The 22,119-nt window shown below is 43.7% G+C and overlaps 6 protein-coding genes across 11 annotated transcripts; 3 read left to right on the top strand and 3 right to left on the bottom strand.

Annotated features, from left to right (window-relative positions):
• Window positions 1-294: 294 nt before the first annotated feature.
• On the bottom strand, window positions 295-21,962 carry CG32052 (uncharacterized protein). Of its 3 annotated transcripts, none has more exons than NM_001316482.1 (6): window positions 21,765-21,962; window positions 9,762-9,951; window positions 3,623-4,320; window positions 2,913-3,105; window positions 2,436-2,727; window positions 295-1,288 (listed from the first exon to the last, which is right to left on the bottom strand). In NM_001316482.1, the coding sequence occupies exons 2-6, from the start codon at window positions 9,835-9,837 to the stop codon at window positions 1,018-1,020; spliced, it is 1,530 nt and encodes a 509-aa protein (NP_001303411.1). In that variant the 5' UTR covers window positions 9,838-9,951; window positions 21,765-21,962; the 3' UTR covers window positions 295-1,017. The 3 variants fall into 3 exon arrangements, with proteins under 3 accessions (NP_001303411.1, NP_001303410.1, NP_729555.4); NM_001316481.1 differs by having other exon boundaries at window positions 21,776-21,962; NM_168375.5 differs by lacking the exon at window positions 21,765-21,962 and having other exon boundaries at window positions 9,762-10,215.
• Window positions 4,745-5,609, top strand: Ilp4 (Insulin-like peptide 4). The gene is made up of 2 exons (NM_140104.3): window positions 4,745-5,060; window positions 5,122-5,609. Exons 1-2 carry the CDS (start codon window positions 4,895-4,897, stop codon window positions 5,358-5,360), a joined length of 405 nt encoding a protein of 134 aa, NP_648361.1. The 5' UTR covers window positions 4,745-4,894; the 3' UTR covers window positions 5,361-5,609.
• On the top strand, window positions 6,888-7,710 carry Ilp3 (Insulin-like peptide 3). The gene is made up of 2 exons (NM_140103.3): window positions 6,888-7,133; window positions 7,206-7,710. Exons 1-2 carry the CDS (start codon window positions 6,959-6,961, stop codon window positions 7,391-7,393), a joined length of 363 nt encoding a protein of 120 aa, NP_648360.2. The 5' UTR covers window positions 6,888-6,958; the 3' UTR covers window positions 7,394-7,710.
• Window positions 8,568-9,310, bottom strand: Ilp2 (Insulin-like peptide 2). The gene is made up of 2 exons (NM_079288.3): window positions 9,082-9,310; window positions 8,568-9,008 (listed from the first exon to the last, which is right to left on the bottom strand). Exons 1-2 carry the CDS (start codon window positions 9,242-9,244, stop codon window positions 8,758-8,760), a joined length of 414 nt encoding a protein of 137 aa, NP_524012.1. The 5' UTR covers window positions 9,245-9,310; the 3' UTR covers window positions 8,568-8,757.
• On the bottom strand, window positions 9,958-10,588 carry Ilp1 (Insulin-like peptide 1). Its single transcript, NM_140102.2, has one exon. It carries the CDS (start codon window positions 10,572-10,574, stop codon window positions 10,110-10,112), a length of 465 nt encoding a protein of 154 aa, NP_648359.1. The 5' UTR covers window positions 10,575-10,588; the 3' UTR covers window positions 9,958-10,109.
• Window positions 11,321-21,075, top strand: Zasp67 (Z band alternatively spliced PDZ-motif protein 67). Of its 4 annotated transcripts, NM_001300086.1 has the most exons (9): window positions 11,321-11,580; window positions 14,246-14,397; window positions 15,005-15,481; window positions 15,609-15,843; window positions 16,074-16,674; window positions 16,792-17,018; window positions 19,737-19,792; window positions 20,036-20,068; window positions 20,264-20,733. In NM_001300086.1, the coding sequence occupies exons 1-9, from the start codon at window positions 11,482-11,484 to the stop codon at window positions 20,430-20,432; spliced, it is 2,049 nt and encodes a 682-aa protein (NP_001287015.1). In that variant the 5' UTR covers window positions 11,321-11,481; the 3' UTR covers window positions 20,433-20,733. The 4 variants fall into 4 exon arrangements, with proteins under 4 accessions (NP_001287015.1, NP_001261655.1, NP_648358.2 ...); NM_001274726.1 differs by lacking the exons at window positions 19,737-19,792; window positions 20,036-20,068 and adding an exon at window positions 18,335-18,552 and having other exon boundaries at window positions 20,264-21,075; NM_140101.2 differs by lacking the exons at window positions 19,737-19,792; window positions 20,036-20,068 and adding an exon at window positions 18,335-18,552 and having other exon boundaries at window positions 15,594-15,843.
• Window positions 21,963-22,119: the final 157 nt, after the last annotated feature.

Here is a 22,119-nt window from a genome sequence, read left to right as displayed (position 1 = left end):
AGCGACCAGGACTTCTTCGACTTGGCTTCTCAGGCTATTGTCAATGACTTTTTTATACGACTGCGCTGCGGTTTACGCCGTTTAATGGCCATGGTCGTAAAAAGTGTTGGAAACCCGGACTGTAACCCTCGAATTTTCCCGCAAAACCCGAACAGCATCTGCAATCATTTTATTTAACTGCCGACTTGTTTGCGCAAATTAACACATTTATTTACACCACAATTTGTTGCTTAAATATTTATAGAAAGCGGAGACGAAACGACGCCAACGAAAAACAAATTGTGCAAGGGCAGTAACATTAAAAGTTTTCGTTTATTTCATATACAATAAGTACATCCAGATAAACATATACAGATACATACATATATCCAAGTCCATACAATACACATATACATATAGGCATATATATCCGCGAATACACATGCAGAGACGATTCATTGTAATCATATCACACACACAAACGATATGGCACGCATACTGGCTCATATGCAGCATAATTGAGAGTAAATTAGCGCTATACTTGTATATAGGAATTGCTCAGCCACGTTATCCTTCGTCCTCGACCCCTCTCGCTGGACCTTTGTTAGCTCACCCATTCCTACGTATATCCATTACTATCTATTTCCGCATCATGACACTCAGAAGAAAAACGACCTTAAAGTTAGCAATTACCATTAAAATCCTTTTTTTTACTATAGAACTAAAGAAGAAAAGCTTCGTAGCTATAGAACAAAATGTATTAGTACAACTTTAAACTTTTGAAATAATTTCCAAATTACCCTGTTTTCTAAACTCAAACATCTCATAATGTAACTGAGACTACGAATGCGTAACAATGAACAAATACATCACATTTTGAAAGGACCTCCTTCGTTTTTTTCCAACATTGAGCTTAAGGGTATTCTTGATTCCCTCATAATTTGCCTAGAAGCTGTCATCTTTTTTTTTTTTTTCTGAGTGCCTGCGCATCCTGTGTTCTTGCCCCACATTGATATGGTTCCGCTTAAGCGAGAACGCTTAAATTCGCTGGATGTGGCAATTGTTGCATCCCCCTGACCATCGCTCCGCGTGGAGGCCATAAAAAACGGCGAGCACGCCGAGCAGCCAGCTCCAGGATGTGGGCATTAGGGCGGCGGGGGCGCGTCCTTGCAGAGCCAGCTGCTCCTTCTCCAGGCAGATCCGGAACTCATCGTAGTCCAGGCGCGTGATGGCGCAGTAATGATTGAGCATGCAGAGTCCGGGGCAGGCCGACCCGGAATGATATCGCACAGCGTTGGCTCGGTGGTATCTGTGGGCACAAAAAAAAAAAAAAAAACGGGTGGTATGAGCCGGGTAAAAAGAATGGTCCATGGGAGTATAAGCGTCATTTGGAGTCCCTGTTTGCTTTGGCCTGTATCGCCGGCCAGCCGGGCTTTCATAAATGCTCTTAGCCGCGCCGCTATCTCCCATTTTGATTTACATATTGCAACACCACTCGGGCGGGCGAAAGTGGTTCAGCGGTGTCCTGATTGAAGAAGTCTACCTGTGCCCCTTCAATTCTGCTCTGCACAAGGGTCTCCCAGTGGTGGCTTACAATAATGGAGGGCGTTTATATTCCGGATGAATATAAATGGTTTACTGAACGAATTGCGATCCTTTCCCGACACTTTTCCTATATATACATATGTATGTATATCCCCACATAAGACTCCTTTTAGTAAAGATTTTTCCCTACCAAAATCATCGGATTATTTACAAATTTAAGTCTTATTGATCAATAAAAAGTGCTGAGGTAATATTTAAGTCAATTTTGATGGGGGGTTATAGTGGGCGACTCACTATGAAATGCGCAATGAGTTTTGATAAAAAATTATAATTGCGAAAAAACGTTTTCAGCGGATTTTCAATTTTAAACGGATTTATTTTATTAAAACAGCTTGCATAATAAAAAATAGGACTACTTTTTTCCATCGGTCTTTGTAAAGTGATAACTGGACTGCAACGGGGTATTGGATTAAGAAAAAAAGGGGCCTCCACTTTTTTAAGGACTCACAAATGAAATGGTTTACGAAAATAATACGATTTATTTAATTTTTAAATGGTTTATATTCCGTACCAATTGGACAAGTCAGCCGTTAAACGTTTAAATTTAAAATTGATTTTCGTGGAAAAAACTAAAGCGACCTTTTGTTTCTTTATCATGAAGTAAATTAGGCGTTAAATTGATTTTCAGAAATAAAAAACATAATTTTTTACGGGCTATCTTGTTTTTCAAATGCTTGTTTAAACTATTTAAAGCTTGCATTTATCAATTTACGTGTGCTCCAGATACTCAAACATTATTGCCTCTGCAATACTGTCGCCTGCAGGAGCAAATCCATCTGTGAGCTCCAAGGATTACCGGTCAAATCAATCAACACGCTCATAGTTTGCCCCCCAAATCCATTTGCATTTACCTGGTGAACCAGGAGAGGTCGGTGCCCGTGAATCGCTCGGCGAAATTGTGCAGTGCTACGGCGGAGATCTCCGGCAGGGCATAGTAGTGGGTCAGGTTGTACTCCGGCTGCCAGGTGGGCTCGTTGGCCCGGTTGGCTAGTGGCAGGTCCAGCCAGAACTGCGTGTAGTCCAGCACCTGGCCGCTGCCCGTGTCGAACTTGTAGAGCCGCAGGGCGGGATTATTCGATGAACCGATGCCCGCCTTGCGCGGCACAATCGATGGGGCAATCATCAGCCACGAAATGGGATTGCCTGTCAGCCGAAAAGGAAACCATTTTAAGTTGTGAACAAAAATGTAACGAATGATCTTCACAAGCCATGTATTTCCGAGATATTTAGTTATTATCCACTTAAAAGTTAATAATAATATGCTTTAAGTGGTACTAATCTTCAAGTAGTTTTTTATGGCTGTAGAAATGGTCAGACTAGTACTTAACCTTTGGCATCGTAGATCAGACGGAAGGTGTCCGAGTGTAGGTGTCCGAAGAACTGACCCTGGATGACCGGCGCAAAGCGGCGGACCATGTCCAGGTAACGTTGGTTATTGCGCTCCGTGAAAGTCAACTGGTTGTGCTGGGTGCCCAGGTGACGTTCATCAACACCTGGTGGCATGTGGCCAACGATGTATACCTGGTTGGGACAATGAGTAAACGGATTCGGTTCATTTAATCCAAGCGGCGAATGATATGAAATCAATCCTTCTTGTTGCAAATTAAATATGATAATTAATCAAAAGGGCAGTTGGCTATCCGATTGGATTTACTGGCATGCGATATGCAAGGGTCAAGGTAAGACAAAAATATTGAATATTTACATATTCGTCGCGTTATCTCGTTAATTTTATGAAAAAAAAATTGGCTTTACGAGCAGCAAACATTAAACTGTGGCCTTAAATTTTGTGAAATTTAATTTAATTTACGTTAAAAAAGTGCAAAAATAAAGCGAGTTTAGTTTATCAATAATTTCATAACAACTTCGAAGTATAAAAATAATGAGTTCATTAATTTATCTGTAAATATGGGTTGTTGACACATTCTGATATTAGTAGATTGAAATGAGAATTAATTAATATTAACATAAAAAAAGCTGATTTTAAATTACATTACTATTTTTCCAACTATATACTGTTTAAAATAGTTACTCCTACCGTTTCCTGTTTCTCTTTGGACTTGGTGAGCACCTCCTCCAGCCAGAGCCACTGCTGCTCCGCCAGCAGCTCATCCTCTGCCGATATGGAGCTCACGGATGCCTTGGGCTCGGCAAAATATTCAGCTGGCCATCGTAAACTTAGCGATGCCCTTGGATCCGGATCGGGATCAAGTCGCATGAAATTCGTATTTAGAGCCACAATGCGCAGACGACTCTTGGTCTGTTCGATGGAATAGTAGCCGCCCTGATCGAAGGTCACCAGAGCCTCGGAGGGAAGCCAGTGCCGCCACAATTCGCCCAATCTGCGATAGCTGCCACTGCCGTCCTCGTGACCCAAGACCGGAAATATGAACTGCGAGGAGAAGCTGCGTCCGAGCAGTTCTGTAATATTTCGCAGGATTTCGTGCTGCTTCTGCTCGGAGAGCGGCTGAGCCGAATGGGATAGGGCATCTCCTGTCCACAGAACGAACTCCACATTATCGCCCTGCTTGGCCTTCATCGTCTTCACCGCCGATTCAATCAGTCTCCAAGGACTATCGCAGTTGTAGTGTCCAAAGGGACCAGGTGGCTCCGATGCCGCACTATTGGCATTGGAGCCGGAAACCGATCGTGCTAACTCCCAGCAGCTTCTGTATATGTCGCCCTGCGTGGAGTAGAGTGTGTCAAGGTGGAGGTCACTAATGTGCCAGAAGTAGCCTGTCAACAAACAAGTAGAATCAAGTAAATGTGTTAGTTAAATACCCATAGATATATGTAAAAGTTGTTGTTTTATTTGCTAAGAAAAGTTTAATCTATATCCCAGTTTTACACAACAAATTTTTATGTCCTGAGCAATTTCGTATGTATTTCCCCTTCGTAAAGTAAGGATCGAGATTAGACTTTGACTTTGGTTAAGTCGGGCAATTCCTGGCCGGGAAAGGCCATTTCCTTTCGCGGGGCATTTTCCCGCCGGCTGGTCGAGCGACAAAAATAAGAAAAACCTGGTAGTTCAAATGGAAATCTCCTGCAGCTGACTGTTTGGTTGGTTGACTGACCTGGCCCGAATTTAACTTTCTACCTGGTCGCAATACGTGAAGTCAAAAAGTCAATTAGCGAGTCAACATTTTGAGCGCCGGCCAACTCCAAGGATCAGTATCATTTGGCATGCCCAGCGATCGGTTTGCCAAGAGCACGAGAAGTTCGAGATAGGACCCAGAGATACCAGAGATAAAGGAGGCATACCTTTTATGCCCGGTGAGAGCACGGACGGCGGAGTGAAAGATCGAGCAGGATGAGCCTGATTAGACTGGGACTGGCGCTGCTGCTCCTGCTGGCCACCGTGTCGCAGTTACTGCAGCCGGTCCAGGGACGCCGAAAGATGTGCGGCGAGGCTCTGATCCAGGCACTGGATGTGATTTGTGTTAATGGATTTACACGCCGTGTCAGGCGGAGCAGTGGTAAGTTTGGGTACTATGCATATTCGATTGGCTTCCATACATCTAACTTCTTTTCGACAAGCGTCTAAGGATGCTAGAGTGCGAGACCTTATCCGTAAGCTACAGCAGCCGGATGAGGACATTGAACAGGAAACGGAAACGGGAAGGTTAAAGCAGAAGCATACGGATGCGGATACGGAGAAGGGTGTGCCACCGGCCGTCGGAAGTGGACGAAAGTTGCGACGCCATCGGCGACGCATCGCCCACGAGTGTTGCAAGGAGGGCTGCACCTACGACGATATACTGGACTACTGCGCCTGATGACCAGGATGGCAAAACAAAACAAATAAAAACCAGAAACCAGATCCCAAAAACCAAGTACCAGATGAACACGACATGGCTGAGATTTTGTGTGGCGGCACGGGGAAAACACCCGACGACCGGCAGGCTATTTGCAATTCATTTTCCTACTACACTTAACCCCTAACTATAAACGTAATCGTATTTCCAAATATTTCATTGTAAAATTTCTAGTGGAGGCAAATAAAGTTACTCTCCAAGCAGCAGCAGAAACAAAAGAAGAGTCCATTGCTTTTTTCTACATTCTACGCCCTGCAGCATTCCAGCTGTGAGGCATGGGGAATCCCCTTGTTATTCAAACCACCCGAAGCCACCCAAACCATCGAGCCACCCACAAGCAGCTGCCATTCAGCACCTCGAGTGCGGTGCCCTTGTTTTCCGAGAACAATAATGAAAAATATGAATTTTTAATTAGATGACGTTCTGATTTTAATAAGCAAAACAAAAGGTGGAGACAAAACGAACTCGGTAATACACTCAGATTCGAATTTACAGCTTCCTTTTTATCCATAATTTTTGTTATTATCGAAGGAGCGATATCAAAACTAGAAAACAACTTCCAATCAGTAGCGGGATTTTCCGAAGATAACACTCTATTCAACCGAAGGGTTTTGAAATGATAATAATTCCGTTCTTACAGGTAAAAATCTATACTAATACCTGTTTTTTTGCGGACGGAAAAAAGGCTCAGTTGGCTTATCATTGGCAAAAGGGACTTGGGGAAACCATAAAGTATCGAAGGTACTGAGCCAAGATAATGAGATAACAGAAGGCGACTTTATTGTTTTCCACTCAAAAGCAATTGAATAAGTTGGCACTCGTTTTTAATTGAATGGGAATGAAATAAGCTCTAAAAGTGTTGTTAAAACGTAATGGCTTTTGTGTTAATTTAAAGAATTTAAGTAGTTTTGAAAGTATCATTATTCTTTAGGTAATTTTTATTACATTCCAAATTTAATAAATGACTAATTCGAAAAAGTGTTTATTTAATCAATGAATATATTTCAAGTAAGTTTACTTTTAGTAGCTTGCCAAATGTGAGTTTAAATATGTATGCATAGAACTATATAGTTAAACTGCTAAACTTTACAGTTAAACTTTCTGAACCCACCAAAATGGATGAACATCCTCGTCTGCCGAAGGGAACTCGATGCACGTCATTTTGTTTTTCAACAATCCAGATCCGTGCGCTACTCCTTGGGCGAGAAAGTAAACAAACGCCAGCTGATATGCGTCAGACCCCCCGGGCTCATCATCATCTCACCATTTCAGACATCCCATGCCAGCCCGAATCCTCACGAGAAACTAGACCAGACCAGGGCGAACTACATATGTGGATGATGCTAACTGACACTACGGCTGACTCATGCTGACAGTGCTCAGACGCTGGATACAGCCCGCAGACATCCAACTCGTATCCTATCCGATTCTGCCCCATATATATAACCCTCAGTCGATGGCTGGGAGGCAAACAGTTGAGGCCGTGCCACTTGGCAGACACATACTACACACTCCCCGGGGGATTCACGCATCCATACTTAAACACCACTTCATCACTCATGGGCATCGAGATGAGGTGTCAGGACAGGAGGATCCTGCTACCTAGCCTACTCCTACTAATCCTTATGATCGGCGGTGTCCAGGCCACCATGAAGTTGTGCGGCCGCAAACTGCCCGAAACTCTCTCCAAGCTCTGTGTGTATGGCTTCAACGCAATGACCAAGAGAACTTTGGGTAGGTGGGATTTTTCTTGATATAAGGAATACTAAAGTGCCATATCTCTTTACTTTCACCTAACACCTGTAGACCCCGTGAACTTCAATCAGATCGATGGCTTCGAAGACCGTTCCCTGCTGGAAAGACTGTTGAGTGATAGTTCGGTTCAGATGCTCAAGACTCGACGTCTTCGGGATGGAGTCTTCGACGAGTGTTGCCTGAAGTCGTGCACCATGGATGAGGTGCTGAGATATTGTGCTGCCAAGCCGAGAACGTAAACCTCGTAAACCTATTAACCCAATGACGACAACTGCGATGATTGAAATGGAATGAAAGGACCCGATTGGGGAAAGCACTCACGTAATCATAGTTGTTAAGTCGTTATCGAAGCCTACTCAATTCCAACTTTGGATTTATGATATATATGCACATGTAAGAGGGATGTATGCGCATAATTTATGATCTGAAATCAGAGACAGGCACGCGAAATGAATCGGAACACGGGATGTTATGCATGGTAGATATGTATGATTGTGCGGGGCCAGAATACATCGCCTGGGTATAAATTATTAAATAAATTATGTATTCAAACTGCTGCAGATTGGCCAACTTGATTGGTAATGAAACGGGTATTACATTGATTTTTCATTGTCGTTCATTGCAGTTAATTATTTATTGAACAGCGGCCGGATTTCTGTTTGCAACTATGTTGAAAAGGAAGCTGTGATTTTTTAACAAACTCTGTTCATTGTAAAGTTTAAAATCATTCCAATTTAATGCCCTCAAAACCTACGCTGAAATGGTCAGTTTTAAAACGATATTTATTAATATTTTAGTTAATTTACTAAGATTATCCGTTTTGCACTTTTAATGCCTTGCATTTGGTAATGCGTGATTGTTATTTAAGGTCTGCATGAATTTAGTTGATTCCGTTTATTTTAGCTTTCAAAATGTAATAATCTTCTAATTTACAACTACACAGAACGATTAAATTATGAGTATTGCTATAAAATCGGCCAACCGCGACTAGAAATACTCGACTTTTAAGGTCAACATAAAAGTAAGTCAATGTTTTGATTATAAGATTTGATCAATTACTTCTTTACGGATGATATAATCATCGATAAACGAAGTACGAAAAAAGCTATGAACTAAAATTTGGAAATTTCCCACATGCGACTAACTTTTGAATTGCAATTGGATTGCCTACTGTATTAAGACAGAAACAAGTTTTGGAAATGAATGAATGGTTTAAATTGTTTCAAGTTTTTTTAAGATTTTTTTTGTTTTCAATAAATTTAGTTTTAATAGAAAAAAAGATATATTCATTTTAGATTTCTGAATACTTGTGTTATATCGCTTTTTATTCAAGTGTAATAATCAACATATATATCATATAATGATAATAATAAATGTAACGTCCCAAATTAATAATAATATAAAGTAGCATTTGCGATTGTTTGCCAAAGCTTAAAGCAGAATATATATTTAATCCATTTCGATCATTCGTAAAGAGTAACATGCAACAAGCTGTAAAAAACATCGATTGTAGTATATATGCACATGGTTGGTTTGGAACCAGATCCAGAGATAATCGCGTCGACCAGGTCAGTTGGGGTCAATGATTTTCGCATTAGGAGGCCTAATTTCTGACCACGGAGCAGTACTCCCGCAGAGCCTTCATATCACAGGACTTTTTGCAGCACCTCTCCACGATTCCTTGCCGTTGGCGAGTTCGCCTCCGGACTTCAGCCAGGGAATTGAGTACACCCCCAAGATAGCTCCCAGGAAAGAGGGCACTTCGCAGCGGTTCCGATATCGAGTTATCCTCCTCCTCGAACTCCTGGACAAACTGCAGGGGATTGAGGGCGTCCAGATCGCTGTCGGCACCGGCTAATAAAAATCGTGGATACAATGTAGATCTAGCAAAGCCAGCTTGAGGATCTGCATCCTTGTAAGAACTTACGCATGGCGCGCTTGTGTGGAATCACGGGATTATACTCCTCGCACACCATACTCAGCACCTCGTTGAGCTTTTCACTGCAGAGCGTTCCTTGGGCCAACTTCACTGTGGAGCTGGCCAGCAAAATCACGGCCACCATCGAGATGAAGGACAAAGGCTTGCTCATGGTTATGGGTTTACTGCTTAGGTTGCTTTACGATCAAATGGATTAAGTTGGGTCGAGCCGGGTCGAAAGCTAACTGATGATGTTTGGCCCAAAGTAACTGGCTTATATACTGCCTCGTAAGAAACTTAAACTGGGTCTGGGTCGGGGTCGGTCTCTCGGGGTCGGGGTCTGGATCCACACACATGTTATCCTCAAAAGTCAGGTTGTCAAATTGTGTTAGGATGCGATGAGTGCATTCCGGAGTTGGCTCTTCTCTCTAACGCCTGGCTAAACTCATTCAATGTCAAAGCTGACTTATGCAAATGGCTATTGGAAAATTGTGGGTGGTTTTTGGGTGGCTGTGTTTGGGAGAAGAAGGGCTTTGTGGGCGTTTTGCTGTCAGCCAATTAAACAATTTATGTATAAACAGCCAGGCCGTACTAAGCCCTGCATTTATGAATACCAAATAAGTCCTTGGTCTTAAAGTTACCTCGCCTTTACAGCCCGTTTGCCTCTACCATTTCTACCCTATACTTACCAATCCGCGCCTGGGCGCCCGGCAGGCCGGAGTAGGCCAACAAGAACCCGAGCCAGCTGATTGGAGCCAGCAGCATCCTGGCAACGAATTACGCCTCCTTGGTACTTTTCCTTTGACTGTCTTGTCTTTGCCGCTCACACAAATTCTTCTTTTTGCACTGTCTACTTTTATTCATTAGTCAAAGTTGGTGCTGCATAAATAAGTGATTACGAATTGGATTACGAATGCTGTTAGGAGAACGGGTGTACATATAGTATGTATGTGGGAATGCCATGTTCAAGTGTTCGTATGTATGTATGTATGTGTATGCATGCTGGGTAATGAATGTGTGTGTGTTGGCCAAGTGTCCTATTTCGGTAGACAGTAGATGGCTAACTCCAAGTAGCTGCAGGTCTTGACGCAGCACTCGTCGTAGACGCCACCGGTCAGGTGTCTCCTGTGGCGACGCATCTTGATCAGGACCTCGGATCCGTACAGATTGGTTAGCAGTGGACTAAAAGAGTATCCTGCCCCGTCCAGTGTCTGCCACATGCTGCTATCATCCTGCACCTCCTGCTCCGTGTCCTCGTCGTCGTCGCTGTTGCCCAGCAAGCTTTCACGTTTCCTTGGCAGCGTATTAAAGCCATGGGGACACACCACATCCATGGCATCGGACAGTGCGGGGCCGCAGAGTTTGTGGTTTCCGGGGGGCAGCAACTGGTGACCACTGCCAGTCGGCGTGACCATTGCCATTGCAGCGGTGAGCATGGCTGCGATGAGCAGCGACTGGAGCCGAAGGCCATGTACTGCTGCACCGTTGTGCTGGCTAAACATCTTGGATATGCAGTGAATGCTCTGGGCTGCAACTGGTATTTATACCACTAAATCGGAAGCGCTAGCTAATGCAGTTCAATGGCCTCTTCTGCAGTCTAGCATTGCAGTGGCATAGCAAGCCCCACGGGCGTACAAACTGCAAATCCTTTGATCACCCATGTTTCAGGTACCGTTTTTCCCCTAAAAATGCAAACTCTATTTCTAGCTCTACTCCCCAATTTGGATGGAAAAGCGATGCACTGTTGTTTTGGTAGTTGGGGTATTGTATTGTATTTCTTAGCAAATATCAGTTGTATCATTACCTATATCTATCTATACCAATAGTTTGGAATGTATTTGTAAGACATTTTTAAGATATTCAGAAGAGTTAGCCTTATGGGACTTGCTCTAAAGTGTGAATTGATGCACACAGCTTTATCGAGCATAGTTTTCAGTGTAATCACCGCCAAAAAATCCGCCCACTTCAAAGCATAACCCGTTCGCCCAACCTGTTACATTGCCGCTAAGAGGCTCTGACTGCTGTCGATTGCGATTACGATTACGACCAGATATCTGTGGGGCATGGGGATAAGGGGTATGTGGGCCGATGGCTGACAGTGTGGCAGCCTCATTAGCATGTCGTGGCCAGGAGGAAAGTATGCTTCGATGAAGCTCCTCCGGCGGCAGTGTGCGAAATCGCTTCGATCACCATCATCGCCATCGCCATGGCCACTCGATTGTCGAGTTGCACGCACGGCGATGCCAACAGTTGGTTGCCAGCGCTGCACTCGAAACACTCGCTTCTTCCCACCGACCGCAAAGTGCCGGAAAAGCTAGAAAAAAAGCAAAAAAAAAAGTGGAAGAAAATTCGCGATAGAAAACGGAAAAATCGAAACGAACAAAAAAAGTCGGAATAAATCAAGGAAACATGGTGCTCGACATTAAGATGTGCCGATTTGATAATGTGCCCTGGGGCTTTCGCCTGGTGGGCGGGGCGGACTACGATTATCCGCTGACGGTGGTTAAGGTTAGGCCCGATTCGAAAAAAGAACGAAATCTATATGCTGCAACCCCCACCCCCCCACGCATCACCTCAGCCCATTCACCTGGCGGATGTTCATAGACCAGTGGAAAATATTGCTCACTATGCAGCTGATGAATCACATTGGATTAATTCGATACGATACGTTCGAATCAGTTTTATTTGTTCGATTGCAATATTACGTAACGCCGCGATGCGTGTGTGTCCATTCGGATTTGCTGCATTGGCAAATTAGTTAATTAAAGTAATTCCTCTCGCTTTTGTTTATCTAATCGACAGGGCCATACATTTCCCGCTAATGAGCCGCATAATGGCAGCGGCAATAAACTTATTCAAATTTTAATTGTGTTTCGCTGGCAGTTGGTCCTTTGTTTGTGCATAAATTGCATTTGGCAATTCGCATTTTGTAACATTGTGTTGACAATTCGCAACCAGCAACAATAACAAAAATACAATACATACAATACTATAGCATCGTCGTAAATCCGAAACAAATGCGATTTTTAATTGGCAAACTGCTAAGCGCATAAAACAAATGACCGAAATGCGAGGGGCGCTAAAAAATCCCATCCCTTCGATACGAATAAATCAATTTAAGCCGCAGAGTCAAGGAAGGGAGGTCATAAATTGTTTTTGACTTTTTGGTTATTTTTTTTTTACCGTTTTACATAAACAAATTATGCTATGGGTTATTTTAAATTCCGATCAATTTATAAAATGTTTGTGCTTTGGGATATGCATACCATGAAAAAATGGAAGTTTATTGTAAATGAATTATTAACTTCACAAGCTGGCTGATAGAGAAAAAACTGAAAAATGTCCGGAATGTTCTTCATTCCAATGAACTCCCTAAATTAACTTAGCTAATTTATTCCTTATACTAATACTCCGCTTTTAAGAATTCCTTACTACATGTTAGAGACTCAAAAAGCACATCCTTCGACTCGAGTCCATATTACTTTATGGAATGTGCCAACACACCTTCACATATTGGCTCTGCAAACACTAAACAATCCTTGGTAATCTTTTGAAAAACCTCTGTTTACACTACCACTCTTCGTCATGCTGCTCGCCACATACAGTCTGGTACATAGATGTATGGCCCAGCTAAGCCCAAAGCCTTTGTTCTATAAATATTCGCAACCTCCGACGATGTCGAGTGCTTTTTGCTCTGCGAATTCACCGCTGGAAATTGACTCTACCATAAGTGAAATGCAAGAGACCCCTGGGACTGAAAGGAAAGACCCTCAACTTGGTTGGGTGAAATGGTGGAGTCTCCAACCCTCCACCTGCTCCTTGTGCCAACCACTTTTTTTTTTTTGCAGTATTTGCATTACTAAGTCCTCTTGGCAGTCGGTGTCGTGACTTTCTGGTTATGAACCCTGCTTTCTCATAACGGAAACGAAAACAATCGCGTTTATTTGCCCACGAAAGTGTTACAAAACTGCCTGAATTATGCAATAGAATTCTTTGAACAGAGTGCTAAGATATTTCGCATTTTGAAGGCGAAACATAATTCATCCATAACTATTAGTTTGATGAATTCTCACTTCGTATGCTGGCAATTTTGAAGGCCGAAGTGGCAAAACCATTTTAAATGAATTCCTACAATTTATATGCTCAATTTGCGCCAATTTGTCTGTACTTTATTACCCACAAAAGCCATAAAGCTTATATTGTATTTAGTTGTTATTGTTCTCGCAACATTTTCACTTTGATTTATAGTTGCGAAAATAAATGTTGGCAAATGCAAATTTTTGAAACGATATTCTCTTACACGGTCATTTGGTACCATTTCCGGAATATACATTTACCAATTTTCCAAAAAAAGAGCCATAAATTGTATTATCCAATTAAAACGATTAGTCCAGTGGGTTTTTATTTCTAAAAATTTAATTTTGTAATTAGAGAAAACTATTGTGAACTTTGGATGACCTAGAAAGTTTCATTAGTTGTACATTATTTTTTACCCCCGCTTTAAAATTGCAGAACTTCTGTAAAAAAAAGCTTTTACAAGCTATTTAAATATTAGTGGTAGAGTTGTTTGAACATTTATCTTTTTGGAATCAGCAATATTTGGTTCTCTATCCTTACAAATTAATCTTCTCTTTAAGTGAACTCATAACTTTGTATATATGTACGTATGTAGAATCATCCTTCAACTCAAACATTTCCATCCGGCGAAACAATGCAATATTTGAGTGGTTAGACATGGGTAATTCCACTTGACTCGCTTAACTGAAGTGTCGTTAATGAGCTGCCACTTCTACTCGAGCACCCCTCGTTCTGAGCCCCCAGCCCCCACAGATCCTCTGTAGCCCCCCCATCTCCTTGGGCATTGTCTTCGGTTCTGTTGGGTTTGTGCGTGATTGTATGATTGTCTGTTCGGGGGTCTGGGTCTGCTGGTCTTTGTTTTGTTGACATTTGGCGCGCGTTTTATTTTTATGCACTTAGCACGCGACGTCGCCGTTGTCGGCTAATAGAAATTTCCCCATTATCGCATCGCATCCCATTGTATTGTATCTCGGCTATCTCGACTATCTCGGCCTCGCACTCATTCTATCGCCACATTCCCATATCCGCATCTGAATCGGGCGATATCTAGGCATTCCCATCTAGATCTAAACATGTCCATATGCTTCAACGTTAGGTGACCGAGGGCAGCATTGCTGACGAGGCTGGACTGCGGGTCGAGGATATCATCGTGCGCATCAATGACACGGCTGCCACGCCCCTTACCCACGACGAGGCCCACCGCCTCATTATGGGCAGTGGAAGCGTCTTCTATTTTGGCGTCTACCGGTGAGCTTTCCCATCCTTCTATTCCATACCATTCCGTTTCGTTCTCTTACTGCTCGTGGTCGTGGTCCTCGTCCTTGTCCGGTTCCTTTACTACTACTCTTTGTATCCCATCCACCGAGGACCATTTATCACAGCTGAGCGGGCTAACAACCCAAGAACGTTTCCTCATGCCCCTGCTCAAGGTAATCTACTTGTTCAAGAAATTCACAAACCACAAACGACCTCGAGAGAAATGGAAAAAATATGACAAATTTTCGTGATTTAAGAATAAAGTTCTGGAAAAATAAAGCGCTTTCTTAAAAAGTTGTCTGGGTAAAATGACATTTGGTTAATATATCATAATAGTTAATTTTATTATAATTATAAACTAAGAAAAGTTAAATTCAAAAACCCACCTAGCCCCATTAGTTTTGAAAATTACCCTACCATTTTAGAAGCAATTTATATTATTTGAATTAAGTTTGTATTTCAACTTTTTCGGGTTATGAATAATTATTCTTAGAGTGTCCCCGAAACCAGGGCTCCATCTCAGGTATTCCACGTTACGGAATTAATTCTAATGTTCATAAATTCTGCTCACTTTTTGGTCACTTGGATCCATGTGCAGGGAGAACGAGGAGGACGCTTACGAGTGCCTAAAGAAGTTTCCCACGAGCGAGGGTTCGTTGACCAAGTCACCAATGCCGACCATTTCACCGTCGCCGACTCCATCGCTGTCCCAGCTGACGGAAACCACAAATGCCCGTACTCCGGAACCGGAGCCATTCGTTCCGCTACCCCGGGAACTCGCTGCTGCGACTATGGCGGCTCCTGCTGTGGAAGTGGACGTGGATGTCCTGGCGGAATGTCGCCAACCCATGTCGGAAGTGCATTCGGAAGAGAAACGAGGGGATGTGAATGGGCATGATGCACCAGGCCAGGCAGATGAAGGAGGCCTTCCCGTCGAGAATCTCTACTTGCCCGATTTACCCGATCGTCCGTGCTCGGCGCTGTCCGAAAGGCAGGAAATTAAGCTGGTGGAGGAGGAAATTGCAGCCGTGCTGTCCGGCGAGTCGGAGGTGCTCAAGGAGCACAATGTCCTTGGGTGCGTACTATTCAATTTAAACCCATTTCTCCCGCCAGTTCCCTCCTTGACTACTTCCCCATTTGTTGGCATGCTATGCGGGCGAGTTCTTTTAACCACTTCCATATGATAGCGTCAATTTCTATAGGATCTTCCCAAAGCCGGGCGTCTGCATGTCCAGCGACGTACTGCGCTCCCTCAACGAGGAGGTGACCAAGACCAAGCTGGAGAAGGACAAGGAGAACCGTCAATGGTCCACTTTCCTGCAGCGTCCCAATCGCCCCGTTCCCAAGAGCAAGCAATCCCTGGAGGCGGAACGACGGGCGGCCAATGCCTACAAGGTGACGATTGTTAAGTCGGCGCCACGGGAAAAGTCGCCAATGGTGAGTGAGTGAATGCACTCAGAGGAAAGCTGCACGAAATTTGAGAATATTAACCCAAGAAGCTTGTGCACAAAACAAAACTTTAAGATTAAGATGCAAAAGTGATGAGATGTGTTAATTTTTAAGAAAAAGTTCCTTAATCTTAAATCGTAGATTCTTGGGTTAAATTTTCTCTCAGTGCATTATTTGCTGACCAAGATCAAAAGTTAATTTGTGTTTACGTGTGACAGCCGGAAGCTAAGCCGGCGCCAAAAGAAGCAACGCCACCCAAGGAAGTGGAGAAGAAGGAAGAGGAACCAGTGCCGGAGGAGGTGGTGGAGCCCGAACCGGAGCCCGAAAAGGATGAGGAACCACTGCCCACGGACAGTGAGGTGCCGAATTTGGAGCAACTTCCCGAGACCGAATTGCCGGACGAGCAGCCGGAGAAGAGTGATGCCCCCAAGGAGGTTTGCGAGCCGGAAGTGGTTATCCAAACAGAACCGGGCTCACCCGATGGCAACGAAGCTTCCGATGGTCCAGCAGGAGCAACCCCACCGGCGGAACCCATTACTCCAGTGCCAGTTAAAAGCGAGGAGGAATTGGCCCTGGAGCGCCAGTTGGCAGATGTGCAGCGACAACTGGCCGCCCTCTCGTCACTGCCCTCCACCATTCAGTCCACCCTGGATGCAGTGACCAAGCAGCTGGCCGACTTGCTGCCCACCATTAAGCTGCAGCAGCAGGAGAAGCAGTTGCCGCAAATCGATGAAAATTCAGGCAACGAGGAGCAGGTTGAGGAAGGGGTGACCACTGCCACCAACACCATCAACACCGCAGGCGAAACAGAGGATGCAGGTGCAAAAAACTATGCCCAGGTCGACAGTAATTAAATTTTTCTAATGCCGCACTTTTGCGTATATCCTTTGCACCAAATTCCTCCCCTTGCTACCCACTTTACCGCATGTCCTGCAGGCAAGGACATATCCATATCTGGAAGTGACAACCCACCGGTGGGGCCATGTGAGAGTAATGAGGATAGATGCGATGCCAATGACCGGGAAGTGGCGGAAATATCGCGCTCCACTGACGACAATCGCCTGGCCAAGGACAAGAAAAAGGATCTGGATCAGGAGCAGAAGCAGCAGCAGCAGCAGCAGCAGGAACCTCTGTCCGAGGAGCAGAACTTCAAGAAGCAGAAGGTAAGTACGAGGCACACAACTGGCCTTGGGAGCCATGGCCACGGTGAAATAAAATCCCTGGCAAGGCAGTTAATGTAATTAGGCTGTCATGAGTTGGGTCTAGCTGGTTTTAATGTCCTTGGATGTCCGGGTCCGTCCGTTTTTCCTACCCGCAACTTGGTCTCGTGCTAAACTATTTAGAGCAACAGGATTAGGCCGACTGCTTTATGGGAAATGTTTCATTGTCTCCGTGATGGGGCGGAAAATAAATATTCTACCAGCTTCTCTGTAGTGGGATTATTCGCCTCGGAGATGATTTGCTAAAGGATTAGCTATACCTTGATTACATATTAATACTTGCTGATGGAATTTATATTGACAAAGTTTGGGAAAGGCTGAAAAGCGTAAGCTAATGAAATGCTAATTCAGTTATATTATTACTTGTTGATGGAATTTATATTGCGAAAGTTTATGAAGCTTACGAACAACAAAATGTTGTTATATTATTATAAATATTAAAATATTCATTGTAATTTAGAAAAGTAAACTTAAATGGCTTAGAATAATTTATGAAATTTTTTCTTAAATTCCTTTGTTTATTCCAAGATGAACCCAAGACTAAGGCATCAACAAGCTAGAATATTTATGATTTAGAGAGTGCGCCAGCTCAGAATGTTTTCCCCCATTAGTCAGCTGTCTTTGAGGTCTAACTATTCCAAAATATTCTCAACTTTCTGATTTATTTCTATTGCGATAGCAGCTTAAGTTCGTATAAAGCAGTCCTCTCAGCCTGATAAAAACGAGAAGGACCTTCTGCAAGGCATCAAACTATTCGGTTGAGTTCCGAAGTCAGTTTTTATCCCGGAATGCTTTGAGCCATATTATCCAGCTGCGGGCAGCTGGACCTTCTCCATGGAGAGCTTGCTTCTGTGGCTCTGGATCCCCCATACCCGTGTCCGTGTCCACAAATCAAATTAACTAAAATGCCATTTGGTTTTTGTCTTTTTCTACTTGCAGCATAATGTGCGCTTCCAAACGTAGTTAGTTAGCTTTAATCGAGTTTAAATTTTGATAAATTGCCAACAGCAAGTTATTTGTAGCGTTGTGCCCAAGATGGTTCTCTCTCTCTAGTTTGAAAAATAAAGCCCTTTGCAGCGGCAGGGGAAAAATGCAGAAACCAAAAGACAATTAGTAGGCACCAAGTGGAAAGCCCTTCAACAATGTTTCGTCTCTTTTTCCCCGCATCTACCATGGTTCTCAATTTTTGTTTTTCCCCCTTCCTTCGGAAAACACCGTGGGTGTGTGCACTTTTCCGCCCGTCTGTTTGGTTTTGCTAGAGACACGATGTCATTGAGGAGCTCGAGGAGCATTTGGTGCGCAAAAACAATCCCCGGCGGTCGAAGCGGGCCTTTGGGCCATTGGTCCCATCCTCGGAGCGTCCGTTGGTCCTTCCCGGCGGACGGCGCTGGTACCGTCCCAAGGATGCCTACAACGATGAGTTCATTGCCGAGACCCTGAGCGCCCAGGCGGAGCTCATCACGGGCAGCACTCTCGGGTGGGTAGCCCCACTCCCAATCCTCAAGCCTCCATCCTCCATCCTACTCAGTATGTATATACCACCCTACTTATTGCGGCTAGTTGGCCATGTTTGACCATGTTTGCCATGGTCAGACTCTGCCTCTGTTGTCGCCTCACATCTCATCTCATCTCATATCATCGCTTTGTCCGCAGAGCAAACACTCGCACCGAGAAAAACTACACCAAAAAAATGTCCATCTTCCGCATGGGATTTTCTTTTAGTTTTTCCCATCTGAAATATTCACGTCCTTGCAAATTTAAGGAATAGAAATCTTGTCATTCTCTGTGGTCAAGGTAAACTATGACATTTTACTGCTGTTTTTAGTTCAATACAATTTTTCTATAGCTTCTGCCTGCCTTGTGCAAGTAATGCAGCTAACAATTTTCGAAATTGGAAGCAAAATTTAATTGAAATTTAATGGAATATTTCAGTATTACACAATAATGTCTCATGTGAAATTCCAATATATAAATATAAACAAAATTGAACTTTTAGAGGAATTCAACATGTAATTATCTGCCGAAGCACGAAAAATTCTTGCTCTAAAGTTTTTTAAATACCTTGTGAAACTGACTGGATGGACATACTTTTTGGTGATGATTTTTCACAGTGCCCCCCGCATACACCTCACCACCACACCCATAACGCTAGCTCATCCGAGGCATTCATTTACTTCACTTCTTCACTTTTCCATGGCATGGCCACTCGCTCCAACTCTTTACATCGTCCATTGCACCATAAATTTGCGCATTAGCAGCTGTCCATATGAGAGTCCGTTGCTGGGCTACGATTCCAGGTAGTGTTTCATTTGAATCAGCCGTGATGAAGAAGTGCGCCGGATGCCATGTACTGGAAACCATATGTATGGTACATTCGTAGCACCTAGCACTCCTCCTCATTATGATTATCGTTGGCATTATCGTTAGCATTACGAGACCCATTGTGCCCGTTGGCATTTTCAACCCGACTTTCATCCTGATTCGCATTCGCATTCGCAACCCCATCTGTCCAACCGGCTGTGTGTCTTGTCACAAGGCCTGCAGTTGATTTGACTTTCCTTCTGCGTTCCGGTTGAGTTCTTTATGCATGCCGCCTTTGCTCTTGCTCTTGCTCTTGGTTATCTTTTCTCCTTGCTCTCTGCCTTTTGATTTTCATTGTAGATTGCATTTTGGAATCGTTTGTTCAATGGCGAGCATATAACACGCCAGCGCTTCAGGTAAGTTTTTTCCCTCCCAATCCGTAGCTCCATCCCCATTCCAATCCAGAGTCCCGAATCCCCATCCGAATCGCTACCAATCCCACGGATTCCACGAACTCTTCCCGTTTCCCTCACTTCTCGACTCTTTAATGAGGCTAACAACTTCTCTTTTGCTTTTGCTGTGCTGTGCTGTGTGTATTTGCCCGCCCTTGTCTTGTACTTAACCAATGGGGGAAAAACGGACTGCTCCGGATCCACCAGGGAGCTGCAGGGTCTCGGCCTGACCATGCAAAAGTAAGTTGTCACATTGGACGTTTTCTTATGTTCTCCGGTTCATTGCATGCATATGTACGCTGCTTTTTCGTCCCGGGAGCACTGCATTCCATACCATATCGAATCCAACACCCCACCCCCCACCTTGCAACCCCCCTGTGCAGTTGCACCACTCTTGCAATTCCAATTTAACAGCGACTCCTTGGCCATTCGCAGGGTCAACTTCATGAAGTACCAGAAGCCGGAGCGCAAAATCGATCTGAATCGCAGCGAGGTGTACAAGTATCTCAATCCGCATCTGGACAGGGCGCCCGTGCGTGGCATCGAGGTGCGTGCTCCTCTGGTGGCCGCCGAGTCCGACATTCGCCAGTCACTGCAATCGTAGGAATGATGCAGCACCACCACCTCGAATGCTCAACAACAGTGCCACTCCCCGAATCTCAAGTCAATCCCATAGGTACACAGAGCAAAAATGATATGCCATTCACATTTTTAATGGGATTGAATGAAAAACTGCTAAGATTTTGCAGAGAGGCGTTTGGGCAGCTTTCAGTTTTGATAAATGGTTAAAAAATTATTCAAATGGTCATCTGACCAAATTCCTAAATGAAAGAGAATGTTGTTTGCCTTTTTTGAATATTTTTTACAATATTGACAAGAGTTTGAACACGTTTTTAAGTATCGTTAGTATCATTTCATTGTGTATATCTTGCTCACTTGCTTAAGCCAAGATATTTTTGCCACAAATTAACAGCCAATCAATCATCCCTTCGGAAAACTTATAAATATTTAATGAGATAAGTGCAAGTGCGCTTTAAATATGTCAACTGCTAAATTCGAACTGAAATACATTATATCTTGAGGTCGATAAACAAACGCTTCTCTGCTAACTTTCAAAATGCTCAGTTAACAACATATCCTAGAATAGAGAAATACATTGTCTGTTAAAATACATATAAAACCATATATTAAGAAAGCTTCAGCTTCGTTTTGGTGAGGTTATTGTGCCCCTGATTGAAGATTGGAATGATTGCAATATTGCAAGTTGTTTCTTTGATTTGATGTGCCCAATGAACTCCAAGGATGCGAATGTTTAGGTTTCTGCTCGAAATTGGCTTGCTTCAGTGCATTCGATTATCGCTTAAGAAGCTCAACGAGCGTAACCATCAATATGCCAACAGAAGTCCAGTTCGCTGGCATTGTCGAGCGGGGGGTCTCCTAATGCGATATTACATAATTTGTGTGCAACAAGGCGTATGTGTAATGTGTCGTGCATTTCTGTGGCATATCCTCAGGCGCTTGGCTGTTGCAATTTTCTTTAGCACAAATACACGATTCGCGATGTGTGAGTGTGTGTGTGTGTGTTTGTGTGTATGAGTGAGTGTGTGTTTGTGCTCTTACGGTAATGTGCGTGTGTATGGGTATGTGTATGTTTTTCTCGGCGCTTTGTGGGTGACAAGCTCTTCGAATTTGCATTTATTATGGCAAATGAATTGGGTGGCAACAAAAAAGTGGCAAATGACATGGCAAAATGGCAAACTGGCAGCAGCAACAGAAGCACAAGCAGCAAAACCACAATAAACCCGTATTTAGTTACGGCACAAACACTCGCGCACCACAACCAAATCAAAATTGTTGTCACGTTATGATGGAAACCGGGACGAGCGGATGCGAATACGAATACGGATGTGGATGTGGATGTGGATGCGATGCGTACATTTCACTTGCCCCGTGATGAGACACTTTTCTTCTTTTCTTATTTTTTTTTTTTTTGGCCGGATTCGTGGCAATAAAAACGCGCCAACTTAATGCGGATTCACACGGAGTACGAAGTACGTAAATTGACGAACATCTAGAGATGGCGGCGTCGTAATCCGAGAAGTGTGTGGCTCACGGACGCTCGTCTTCAACTGTCAGTAGCCTACTTGGTGTTATCATTGCATTGGCCCACAGTCAGCGCTTTGAGTCGAGTTCGGAATTTCTTTGGGACAGCTTTTCCAGTGGGGCACACAGCTTTTGAGCGCTTTTCCCCCTGGCATTTGAGTCCTTTTCAAGCTTTGAGCGGCAAGTTG

Source organism: Drosophila melanogaster, chromosome 3L, assembly GCF_000001215.4.
Source record: "Drosophila melanogaster chromosome 3L".
Taxonomy (NCBI): Eukaryota; Metazoa; Arthropoda; class Insecta; order Diptera; family Drosophilidae; genus Drosophila; species Drosophila melanogaster.
Note: the sequence above shows the minus strand (reverse complement) of the source record. Positions and strands in the feature narration are given on the sequence as shown.